Here is a 13,367-nt window from a genome sequence, read left to right as displayed (position 1 = left end):
AAGTTTGGCCAGTGCTTGTCCCACTTAAGGAGGGTGGCCTCTGCTTAGTGCCAGCCAGCTGTTGCCATGAAGGAATACGGACCCAGTGATGCCACGTGTGAATTTTAACAATCAGAAATAAAGATTTTTTTCCCCTAAAGGTTTTATTCCTCTATTCATGAGAGAGAGAGAGGAGAGAGAGAGGCAGAGACACAAGCTGAGGGAGAAGCAGGCTCTGCAAGGAGCCCAACGTGGGATTCGATCCCGGGTCTCCAGGATCACACCCTGGGCTGAAGGTGGCGCTAAACCTCTGAGCCACCCAGGGATTCCCAGAAATACAGATTTTTTTATAGGCTCTGTCCTAAACTTTTTAATACCTACTCCCTTTGGTTTGAATGCTGTTCCTTTCACTCGATGGAGGCTAAAGAGAACATGCCTGCAGGACTTAACTTGTAGTATGTGCCCTTTGGGGCCTCTAGTATCTGGACTAGCATCAGAACCACTTCCTTTAGAGCAAAGACCATCCCTCTTAGAATAAATACAGTTTTTTGGATTGGCAATTTAGAGAGGTCCTGCCTAAGTGGGCAGGAAGACAGTTTAAGCCTGAATTGCTTATGCTTTGCTTCTTTAAAATGAAGTGTTCGGGCAGCCCCGGTGGCCCAGTGGTTTAGCACCGCCTTCAGCCCAGGGTGTGATCTTGGAGACCCGGGATCGAGTCCCACAGCAGGCTCCCTGCATGGAGCCTGCTTCTCCCTCTGCCTGTGTCTCTGCCTCTCTCTCTCTCTCTCTCTTTTTCTATCTCTCTGTGTCTCTAATGAATAAATAAATAAAAATCTTAAAAGAAAATAAAATGAAGTGTTTGGGGGATGTTTTCCATCAGTTAACCTTTAAGAAGATAGGGCTCAATGATGAGAAACATTATTATCTAGTGTGTATTTTTTTTTAACATAGTTTATGTTATGGGCTTTGGCTCTACTGGAATGGCGCAGTGATTTAAATTCATTTTATAGAGAAGAAGAGGGGCAAAGACTTGGAAGGAGATGATCTCTGCAGCTAGTGTTGGAATCTGAGAAGGGAGTCATGCGATGGGGGAGACAAGATGAAGGGGCCAGAATTGGTTTTATCCCACTGGGGAAAGACATGACTGAACCCATATTTACTCTTTGCTTTGTAGATTTAAATGTTAAGAAAGAAAAACAGCTGGTCAGAGCTTCGAGCTAAAATTGCTCTAAAGGGGGGATTCTAAGAGTGCAGAAACCACAAGAGAGACTGCAGAAACCACGAAAGTGGAACTCGTTGAGTTTCCAGCAAGGCTGTGCCGGAGATTGTCGTTTTCTTGCTCTTGATGTTTGTATTGGAAGAGTTTGATTGCTGTGAGTGTGATATAGAGGAATTATTAAGCCCTAATTTTAGTGTCTATTCACAGGACCATAATTACCCCGAGTGAACATTGGTGTTTTGGCCAAAACTTGGGTCCTTTTCTTTCTCCCTTCTTTTCTTTCTTTTAGAGGCCCAGTCAAGCTTTATCTGAATAGCTCCCTGAGTTTGGTGGGGGGAGATAAATTGTTAACTAACACAGGAGTACAAAAGCAGCTTTGTGGGTGCTGTCAATGTATAAATCACCCCCTCTTACAAGTGTGACACTTGGCCTTGGTGTGAAGGGTTTTATGGCTTAAGGGCCTTCTCTGATAGAGGCAGGTCTTTCACATTCAAATGGGGAGAGCCCTAGCTTTGTCAGCCCTTCACAGCTGGACATGTCCGGGAGTCCATACTGATGGTGCCCACAGGGGCGGATCTGGAAACCGCTCTGGGGAGCCACTTTCTCTAGCTATGAGGAGAATGTGGGCAGCCCTGGCAGGCACCCGGTGGCCTTCGCGTACCATTCCTCGGCTCTTTGAGCAGCCTCTTCCTCCAGGGGCCCAATTTGAAGGTATCAAAATATTCCCCAGCTGCCATTGTTAGTCAGCTGTTTCACTTGGACAATTCAGGCTTGGATTCCAACCCCAGAGCCCTTAAGGTTGTGAGGCATTCGGTGCATTCCTGAATGACAATCCCTGGGATTCCAAACCTTGTCTTTGTGTGGCCTCTGGCCAGGGCGCTGTGGAAGGCCAGGCTTGAGCTGAGTTGGGGCTCTGGTTTGCCACCTTAGAGTATAACAGGCATCATCCATTTTGACAGAGACTGCTCCATGATTTCGAAGTTTTTCTTCCAACCCAAAAGTTCCTTGATTGAGATTATGCCCTTTCGCCTGAATTGTACAGAATAAATAGTTGGGTTATGCTCAAAGTGCAGGATGGGGGTGGGGAGGCAACCACTTCCTGTTTCCTGAGAAAGGTTTTTGGTTAGGGTTCCCTCCCCCCTTCCTTTTCCTTAGGTTCAACCAAATGTTGTATAGCCACTTTTGCTTCAAGGTACACATTGTGCTCCTAAATTAGAAACATTAAAAAACAAAGAGGAAAAATAGAGCTTGTGGTTTTCACACCACTTAGGAGGATACTGGGCCTTTCTAGCACGTGTCCTCATGATAAATAGAAGAGTGGGAAAATGTGTAGCCTAGAGGTAGGTGCTCGGTAGTTGGCTTCCTGCGGGCCCAGGAAAAGTTGAGACCGATTTCATCAGAATTGGGTCTTGGGCACAATCCTGATAGAGATATCAGCACAAAGTAGATAAAGGAGAGGGCAGTCATTTCGTGATGAGGAAGTGTCTAGGAAGGTTTTCTAGACGAAGAGTTGTTAGAGTTGGTGCACGAAGGAGAGTTTGCCAAGCACTGAAGCCAGGACTAGCATTTAGTCACAGGAAATGGGATCACCTGAAAGCACAGACGTAGGAACAGAACGACTTTGGCTTCCCTCACCCCAAAATGGCCAGCTCTTTCTGTATCTGTGAATTTCAAAATGCCTATTGTGTGCAAGGCATTCTGTTGGGTGCAAGGAAGTGCATCTAGTCCTGTTGTCTCCATTTACAGCTGCCACCAAAGCTAAGGGAAGTTCTTTGACTTGCCGGAGATCACGCAGCTCTGTGAGAGGGAGTGGAGGAGAGAGGACATATACGGTGGCAAGGGCACAGCTTGCCTTGCCACCTAAAAGTTGAATCCCCTTGGAGTTTCTAGGATAATTTGAAATTTTATGGGGATGATGGAATCAAATATGTGAAAATTTGGAGCTTTCTGGAAAAGCCTTTAGGGTAAAAGGCCAACTTCATGCTCTCATACCTGCTGCTCATGTTTCTTTATTGTGAGGGGCGGCCAGACAGGAGTAGATGCCTGGTGGTGGTTACTCTCCATCACAGCTCTTTAAAAATTAAACATAATATAAGATTTGTTTGTGACATGCTAAGAAATACAGGTTTAATTTTACTTCCGTTTCTGAAATAGTAAGGGACTAATTTGGGCACTGTTAATACTCTTGTCATGAATCAGTTGTGAAATTCCACAGTTGAGTAGTGATTCATTATTTCAATCCCTGTTTCTGAGCAGTTTATGGACAACTCCTCTCTCACCCCCATCCTGAAGGGAACATTCCAGGGACTGCCTGGTTTCATTCTTCCTCTTTGGGGTGGCACCTTGGTTTGTGGTGCTGAGCGAAGCTTGTCAGGGTTTCTCCCATTAGAGTCCAGGCTCTGTAAGGACTGGGTGCTCTTGTCCGCTGCTGTGTTCCTGGTGTGTTCCCTGGCAGTTTGAGCCAGGAAGCGTCTGTTCAATGTGTTGTGGCTTCTCCTGTGATATAATAGGACAAATTTGGAGGTCATTGTCATTTTAAAAAAGAAGTCCTGAAAGTATTTTCTTTGTGATCAACCAAATGGATTAACTTCATACCACAGGGCAGCCCAGGTGGCTCAGTGGTTTAGCGCTGCCTTCAGCCCAGGGCGTGACCCTGGAGACCCGGGATCAAGTCCCACATCAGGCTCCCTGCATGGAGCCTGCTTCTCTCTCTGCCTGTGTCTCTGCCTCTCTTCTCTCTCTGTCTCTCATGAATTAAAAAAAAACAAAAACAAAAAAACTTCATACCACATTAGCTGTCATGGTTTAGTTATTTGAGCTGGGCTGAGAGAACAAAATTCCAAAGAGGACAAGGGACTCTTGGCCAGGAATATTTAGAAGTAAGTTATTGGGTTGCCTAGACCAGGACCTTTAGGCCAGAGGTGTTCAAAACCCTGCTAATTGTCAGAATCCCTTGATTTGGGGGGCAGGCGGCAGGAGATGCAGGGTGCATGTTGCAGAGTTGAGTGTTGGCAGCAAGTATTCCAGGTAGGACAGGTGTGAGTGGGGAGCAGGTTGCAGGGGGTTTTGGTGCTCTATGAGCGAGGGAAGGGGGTGTCTTCCAGCATCACACACAATCCAATGTGTTTTTTATTGTGATATTTGTTACCCCCAAAAATAATGTGACATTAATACAAATTACAGAACATAACAACAAAACACTGTCCAATTTAAAGACCTAAATATTTCCAGTTCTGTTGTACCAATCTGTGTGTTTCTTCTCTGTCTTCTCCCCAGGTCAGGTACATTTGCATGGATTTTATTTTATTTTATTTTATTTTATTTTATTTATTTTATTTTATTTTATTATTTTATTTTATTTTTATTTTTATTTTATTTATATTTTATTTTATTTTATGTTTTATTTTATTTTATATTTTATTTTATTTTAATTTTAAGATTTTATGTATTTATTCACGAGAAACAGAGAAAGGCAATGGCACAGGCAGAGGGAGAAGCAGGCTCCATGCAGGGAGCGATATGGGACTTGATCCCGGCATTCCAGGATCACGCCCTGGGCCTAAGGTGGCGCTAAACTGCTGAGGCACCCTGGCTGCCCTGCATGGATTTTAAAAAGAACCCGGGAGCTGGGGCCCCTAGGTAGCTCAATGGGTTGAGCCTCCGACTCTTGATTTCTGTTCAGGTCACGATCTCAGTGTTGTGGGATTGAGCCTTGCATTGGAGTTTGCTTGTCCCTCTCCCTCTGCTCCTCCATGTGCTTGTCCACTGTCCTCTCAGTATTTATCTCTCTCTAAAAATAAATAACAGGTACCCAGAAGGGGCGGTTTAGACCTGCTTGACATGGTGTTTTACCACATGTTTGTGAATCTAAACAATAGAATGTGATGAAGGCGTAAATTAAGAATGATAAGAGGTAACTACCATGGACCCACCACCTAATTTAAAGCGTAAAATTTTACCAGCATGGTCTAGGTCCTCTATCCCTCCCCAACATAAGTAACCACTGTCCTCAATTGTGATTCTCATTCCCACCCATTTCTTCTTACTACATATACATTTCCAAGCGATTTAGAATTGTTTATGCTTTTTAACTGTTTAAAAATCAGGTTTAATATTATATGTATGCTGCCACCTGCTTTTTAAAAGCAGCATTATATTTATGAGGCCATCTGTGTTTGTATGCAGTTCTAGGGCTTTGCTGTCCATTGTGGTTAGCCACTAGCCACATATGGCTATTTAAGTTAGAATTAACTGAAATTAAATAAAATGAAAAATTTACTTCTTCAGTCTCCCCAGCCTTGTTTCAAATGCTCACCAAACGTGTAGCTATTGGCATCTGTATTGCGAAGCACAGATACAGAACATTTCCATCATCATAGTAAGTTCTCTAGGATAGCACTGCAGGACATTTTTTTCTTGTGGGTCCCCCCCACCCCCGAAGTATTTGTTGTGTGAATGCCTTACTCTTTATTTTATTTATTTATTTATTCATTCATTCATTCATTCATTCATTCATTCATTTATTTATTTATGATAGTCACAAAGAGAGAGAGAGAGAGAGGCAGAGACATAGGCAGAGGGAGAAACAGGCTCCATGCACCGGGAGCCTGACGTGGGATTCGATCCCGGGTCTCCAGGATCGCGCCCTGGGCCAAAGGCAGTCGCCAAACCGCTGCGCCACCCAGGGATCCCTGCCTTACTCTTTATTTATCCAGTCTCCTATTGATGGGCTTGTGGGTGTGTAAGTTTTTTCTATTACAAATGGCGTTAGAGAGAGAGAGAGAGAGAGTGTGTGTGTGTGTGTGTGTGTGTGTGTGTAGGTAATCTCCTTGGGTAAATGTGTGATTCTCTGGGGTGTATACTTAGGAGGGAAATTTGGGTGTATACAGTTTAAACTTCATGAGACCTGCTAAATTACTCTTGAGTAGTTTTATCAATTCACATTCCAGAATCAGCGGCATGTAGCAGTAACATTTGGTGACTTTAGGCTCTTTGGCTACTTTGCTGAATGAATGTCTACTGCATGTGACAGCTTTGTCTCAGATTGTGGTTGTCATTTGTTAGAATGCTTTTGAAAACTATAGACTCCTGTGAGTAGGTGTGGAAATCCAACCTAGAAATCTGAAGTTATCAAAGTTGTTTCAATTCTGATTTACATTCAGATTTATTTATTTATTTATGATTTCATGTATTTATTCATGAGAGACACAGAGAGAGAGAGAGGCAGACACACAGGCAGAGGGAGAAGCAGGCTCCATGCAGAGACCCTGACATGGGACTAGATCCCGGGTCTCCAAGGTCACGCGCTGGGCCAAAGGTGGCGCTAAACCGCTGAGCCACTGGGCTGCCCTACATTCAGCTTTATAGCCAGAGCTGTATTCCTTGTTATAGATGTTCAGTCTGCTCTTTAAAAGTAAAATGTGTGTATAGTCCCAAATGTGGAAAATACAGAACTAGTTGAAAACATGTGGATCCTGCTCCCCAATAATGACTGTCATGTTACTTTTAGTGTTCTTTCTTTTTTTTTTTTTTTGTTATAAGATTTTCTGTGTTTATTCATGATACACAGAGAGAGAGGCAGAGACACAGGCAGAGGGAGAAGCAGGCTCCGTGCAGGGAGCCTGATGTGGGACTCGATCCTGGGACCCCAGGATCACGACCTGCTCCAAAGGCAGGCACTTAACCACTGAGCCACCCAGGGATCCCTTTCTTTCTTTTTTTCTTTTTTTTAAAGACTTATTTATTTATTCATAGAGAGGCAGAGACACAGGCAGAGAGAGAAGCAGGCTTCTTGCAGGGAGCCCTATATGGGACTCAATCCACGGACCTGGTATCACGCCTTGAGCCAAAGGCAAGATGCTCAACTGCTGAGCCACCCAGGTGTCCCATGTTCTTTCTACTCATCTACATATGGTAATAAGCATGGGAACAGATAGTCTACTTTGGAGAGAGTGGTTTTAAGAGGCTGTGTTGGTTCTCTTTGCCTTGCCTCAATGCGTTGAACTAGGCTCCTGTTGCATTGATGATTTTGCACTTGCCCACTGTTCTGAGTGGCTCAGCATAGTCCTACTATTTGATGGCTGTCAGACTGTGTGGGAGCATTCATCTTTTATATTTACTGTTGGGCTTTTTGGAAAATGAAAAGTAGGTTGGATTCTGTCAGCTCACAGATATTTATTGACAATCTCTTCTCTGTAGTGCTATGCCTTTCACTGTGGTCCCTGCCTCAGGAAGCTGATACCCATCTGGAAAGAGGTGTGAGAGGGCTTGTTATTAGTCTTAATGAGACTATCAGATTGAAGTCTTTAAAGTTCAGAATTGCTAGGAAAGGAAATGGATAGTGGAGGGAAGTCAGGCATTCTACCCGGAGGGATCCATGGGCTGAGGGCAGGGAGACATGGGAGGGCCGAGTGAGGTGCGAAAGTTACCTGTTTTAGTGTTTGTTCTGGTGGCTGTGTCTCCCTGGCCGATAATCCTGGGGGCTTCATCTGAAAGACACGTAATTTTCTGCAGGTGCTGTTTAGTGTATTTTTCTCATTGTAAATCCAGTATCAGTGAGGTGGGTAAGACAGGTACCACCGTTTCTATTTGTTGCACTGTAGATTTAGGTGACATGTTTTTTTTTTTTTTTTTTTTTTTTTTAAAGTAATCTCTACCCATCTATAATGAAGCTTGAATTCACAGCCCCAAGATCAAGAGTCGCGTGCCCTACCAACTGAGCGAGCAACCCTGACAATAATAGACCTTAGGTTGAACCCCCAAAATGGGGCATTAATTAGAGGCAGGCTTTTGTAGCACAAGAAGCTCCGAGTAACTATTCTGACCTGAAAAGGGCAAAGACCAGGCCAACTGGGAAGACTTGGAGGTAGTAGGAATTTAGCTATTCTCTAAAGAGCCCTTCTAGCAATTAATGTGTTTCTCTTTCTAACTTTTAAATTCTTAATTCCCAGGAGAAAGAATCTGATTAGTATGGCTTAGGCCATGTGTCCACCTCTGGCTCTGTCGCCTGTGGCTGGAGGGGAGGGGTAACATGTTTCAGACGAGGCTACTGGGGTCTTCCTCCTCAAATATCAAAAACTTCCCTAAAAGTTGTCTGCCACAGACAGGCCTAAGAGAGGTAAATTCATTTGTCTGAGTTTACAAGTTACTGGCAAAATTATCAGTAGTTCTGCCCTTAGACTTGGTGAGGTAAAAGGGCCTCTAGAGCCCTAGTGCTCTACAAGGTCCCACTCTGGTTTCCTTTCAGCCATTCCCCTAGTAGGGTGAGGATTCCATGGGATTAAGGAGATATATTCACCTGGGCCCATCTCCCTCACCACTCCTCTTTCAGGTTCTGGACCACATTGTGGATACATGGGACCCCTGGAATCTCTTACCCATACAACCCCACGCTGATTTCCTAGGCTTCTGTGGGCATCTTCCCTGATTTGCCTCTGGAGTGCAAACCATGCAACAATGTGTGCATGCCTAGGCCGGAAGTGTAGTTGTTTTAGTGGGGAAGGATGGCCTGAGTGGCCACACTCAAGTGCAAAAGCCTCTTGCATTGTGGGACAGAGCCAGAGGTGTGAAGAGAGGGGGAAAGTGAGGACCACCTTTCCCAGTGTATTTCATTCTGGCACAGAACTCCTGAGGAATGTGAAAATTCCAAATTTGAACCCAGTCTTCCAGGTGGTAATGAAGAAAGTATATTTGTTAAGGCAGGAGAAGACAATATACTTTATTTTTTTAATAGCTTGTTCATATGATTAATACCTTAAAAAGTAGATGTGATATAAGAATTTCCATTTGTACTTCTGCCCCAGGCCCTGAAAGTTTAGAGTTAGGCCTATGTGAGACTGAGACTCTGAAACATGACTTTTTTCCTCATTTGTTATAGAGGGCCTACACATCAGTGGATTCTTAGCAAGGCAAACTACAAAAATTCTGAATTAAAATTTTGGTAGTTTGTGAAACCTTGTGAGAGTTTGTTTCATCATTGTGAGGCATTCCCAGACCATACTGCTGATGGCTTGATCAGTGTTGTAAGACTTCTTAAAAAGGGCCTGGCGGGATCCCTGGGTGGCGCAGCGGTTTGGCGCCTGCCTTTGGCCCAGGGCGCGATCCTGGAGACCCGGGATCGAATCCCACATCGGGCTCCCGGTGCATGGAGCCTGCTTCTCCCTCTGCCTGTGTCTCTGCGCCTCTCTCTCTCTCTCTCTGTGACTATCATAAATAAATAAAAATTAAAAAAAAAAAAAAAGGGGCCTGGCAGTCTATATTAGACAGTAAATGTCATTCAGCTAGCTGTTTGACTTGACTTTAATTTTTTTTATTTTTTGACTTGACTTTTGAGACCAAAGAGACTCAGGGTGGGGGTGGTGAATGGGTGACGGGCACTGACGGGGGCACTTGACGGGATGAGCACTGGGTGTTATTCTGTAAGTTGGCAAATTGAACACCAATAAAAAATAAATTTTTTATTAAAAACAAAAAAAAACAAAACAGACTCATTGACCAAAAGGTTTGAACATAGTACAAACATATTGTCTACTAACTTTTACAGTGGATTTGAAACCCAAAGGAGTGATTATGGGGAAGCAGAAAGCCACCTTAAAAACTATATGATTGTTTCATCTTCACTAGTTATTTGAACTTTCATCTGTCCGTTCCATTTTGATCCTTACCAAGCAGTGTCAACTGCCTGAGAGCTGATAGATCTTGGTTCACTTAGTTACCTAAATTATACTGTTATTGCCTCTTTTTTTTTTTTTTAATTTTTTTATTTATTTATGATAGTCACAGAGAGAGAGAGAGAGAGAGAGAGGCAGAGACACAGGCAGAGGGAGAAGCAGGCTCCATGCACCGGGAACCCGATGTGGGATTCGATTCCGGGTCTCCAGGATTGTGCCCTAGGCCAAAGGCAGGCGCCAAACCGCTGCACCACCCAGGGATCCCTGTTATCGCTTCTTTTTTAAATATCTGGGGCATGTGTGGGGAGAGTAAGGTGGGTATGTGGTATGTATATGTAGTGAGAGAAGGGAGGAGAAAAAGAGACCCCGTATCTCTGGAAATTTGAAATTATTTATGCATACGCATATATCATCTCAAACTTCATAAAAGTAGCTAGTACTGAGAACCATTTTTTTTCTGAGCCATTTGAGAGTAAGGTGTCAAAATGATGCTCGTATGTATCACACCCAAACATTTCAGTCTCTATTTTCTCAAACAAGGCATTCTCCATAATCACAAATCAAACTTCAAAATCAAAATTCAGTGGATGTGTCACTATGATCTAATCTGCAGGCTCCATTCAGATTTTATCGATTGTTCCAATCATGTCCTTAATGATAAAAGGATTCAGTTCAGGATTATGCATGCATCTAGATTTTCATGGTGCTTTTGAAGATTATAAGCCAGTTATTTTTTTTTTAAGATTTTATTTATATATTCATGAGAGAGAGAGAGGCAGAGATACAGGCAGAGGGAGAAGCAGGCTCCATGCAGGGAGCCCAATGTGGGACTCGATCCCGGGTCTCCAGGATCACGCCCTGGGCTGAAGGCGGCGCTAAACTGCTGAGCCACCAGGGCTGCCCCAAGCCAGTCATTTTGTAAAATGTTCCTTAGTCTGAGTTTGTCTGATGTTCCCTCATGATTAGATTCCAGCTTCACACCTTTGGCAGAAATGCCACAGCAAGAGTGCTGCTCATCCCATTCTGGTTTCCACATGCTCCTTTACTGGCAAAGCTAATTTTGATTGTTTGATTAGAATTATGTCTGCCAAATTTCTCCTTTGAAAACAATTCCTCTTTTCTCTATAATTCTCCAATTATTTTTGGAGAGATATTTTGAAAATATGTAAATACCTCATTATTCATCAGACTTTATTAATTAGTTGATTTTAGATCTGTGACTAATGGATTCTAGTTTATTTAAAGTGTTATAATCTGTTGCTATTTATTTTTTTCCCACAAATTGTTCCAACTTGACCAGTGGGAACTCCTTCATGTTGGCTCCTGTTTCCTCTGGACACAGCCCTATGATTCTTTGCGCATTTCCTTGTTTCAGGCAAAGTAAGATTTTTTGGGCTCCTGTCATAACTCTCTCTGCTCTATCGTCAAAATCAGCCATTTCTCCAAATAGAAATTTTTCTCTCTGTGGAGTTTAGAAACCAAGATCTGAGTGTTAGGTGTGCTTGCTGCTACCAGGGCATTGTTGCTTTGATGCTTTGTCTGTGGACGTAGCTCTTCAATATTTGTATGATCATACACATGTGGTGGAATCTACATTTATTTCCTTTTTTTTTTTTTTAATTTATTTATTTATGATAGTCACAGAGAGAGAGAGAGAGAGAGAGAGAGAGGCAGAGACACAGGTGGAGGGAGAAGCAGGCTCCATGCACCGGGAGCCCGATGTGGGATTCGATCCCGGGTCTCCAGGATCGCGCCCTGGGCCAAAGGCAGGCGCCAAACCGCTGCGCCACCCATGGATCCCTACATTTATTTCCTCGTCTATGTATATTGAAAATGAGTTCACACTAATAACCCACCACAGGCCTTTTTTTTTTTTTTTTTTTAAGATTTTATTTATTCATGAGAGACAGAGAGAGGCAGAGACATAGGCAGGAGAAGCAGGCTCCTTGCAAGGAGCCTGATGTGGAACTCGATCCTGGACCCCGGGATCATGCCCTAAGCAAAAGGTAGACGTCTGCAGCCCCACAGCCCAGAATTTTTGTCCCATAGCCCTTGCTTATGTTTCTTGCTGTTATTTATTGCTATTGTTATTAGACTATTTTTCTAATCAGACACATTTATTTTTTTTGTTGACTGTTACAAAGAATGTTTTATCGAATATCATTAGATGTACTCTGTTGCTCACTTGTGCAAGAATTTCTGTGCCATTAAAGCCAGAGTGGAACTGGCTTTGCTATGACTCCTTCCAGTGTAGGGAGTATGTGTCCTTCATCGTTGTGTCCTCAGCGCCCAGAGGGGCACACAGTAAGTGCTCAGTAAACATTTATTGGATTTGTGTGGTCCTCAGCTTCTTTTAATGAACAGTAAACCTTAAATAATGACATTTTTGCTAGATGGTGAGGAGCTACTGCTTTGCGATTTAAAGCCAACATTTTTTCTTCCTAAGCAGTTCTGCCTTTTTTTTTCAACAGAAGGTGGTCTTTTGCTCCATTAAGGAAGCTCTGGAAGTGGACTGGAGCAGTGATAAGGCAAAGGCAGCTCTGAAGCGAACAACTTCGGATTACTTTCTCCTTCAAGGTGAGGACTCAGAGCATAGTTTACCAGGGAGCACTTTGTGCTGTGATTGTTACAACTGTGGCTGCAGAGTGCAGGGGGTTTCTTGATGTTTGTCCTTAGTCGAGTTCCTACTGAACTGGTTCTCAGTGGCCATGAGCTGGTTCTCAGTAGCCACTTGAGAACATCCATACAGATGGTGATGAGGTCCCTCATTGAGTTCTGCATAACCCTCACCCTTCCACAGGGAGATTGAGTTAGAGATACTGTTTTTATTTTTCAAATTTTCAAAGCACTTTTGGTTGCATTTGGATAGTCCTCAGCCTTCCTTTCTCCAGGGCTGGGTCTGTGCAGACTCCTAGAACACCCCCTACCCCAAGTCAGGACAGATGGTGGCTATGTATAATAGCTACACAAAATTCCTTCCTCCCCAAGCACTATGTATATTGATTCAAAGGGAAATATGTAAAACTATATAAAATTTTTTAATAAATTGAAAACGAGACAAAGCTAATTAGCTAGGAATGAGGCTTTCTCCCTATTAGTGGTGTTAACTAGGCTGGGGTTGGGGAGAGTTGGGAAAAACTAGAGTACTTAATACCCCATTGATAAAGAAATCATCCAGCGGGTGGGAAATCATCCAGTCGGTTAGGTAGGAAGGAATCTTAGGCACGTGTCTCTGCTAGGACTCAGAAAATACCTCCTTCTCTGGACTGGGAAGGGCAGCAAGGCAGTGCCATCTCTAGTCCAGCCTGAGCATGGGGCCTGGGCCATTGGGAGAAGCTGATCCCTCAGTGTCTGGCATATTGAGAGCCCTCAGTAAACCATAAGCCATTAATTTGCAAAGGCTTGGGGTATAACTTGAGTGGTTCTTATTGCTGCTATAAAAGGAGAGTCAGCTGGTATTTGAGTTTACCAAAATCTGGTAATTTCTCAATGAGGGCAGT

At 43.5% G+C, this 13,367-nt stretch overlaps 1 protein-coding gene across 8 annotated transcripts in view; it reads left to right on the top strand.

Annotated features, from left to right (window-relative positions):
- Positions 1–13,367, top strand: part of SAE1 (SUMO1 activating enzyme subunit 1) — a 106,924-nt gene that overhangs the window by 49,457 nt on the left and 44,100 nt on the right. For all 8 annotated transcript variants that reach the window (XM_038528480.1, XM_038528478.1, XM_038528479.1 and 5 more), the window contains one exon: positions 12,339–12,444. In XM_038528480.1, the coding sequence (XP_038384408.1) occupies positions 12,339–12,444 (106 nt within the window). The remainder of the gene's footprint in view (positions 1–12,338; positions 12,445–13,367) is intronic.

Source organism: Canis lupus, chromosome 1, assembly GCF_011100685.1.
Source record: "Canis lupus familiaris isolate Mischka breed German Shepherd chromosome 1, alternate assembly UU_Cfam_GSD_1.0, whole genome shotgun sequence".
Classification (NCBI taxonomy): Eukaryota; Metazoa; Chordata; class Mammalia; order Carnivora; family Canidae; genus Canis; species Canis lupus.
The sequence above is the reverse complement of the archived record's forward strand: the minus strand, read 5'-3'. Positions and strand labels throughout refer to the sequence as shown.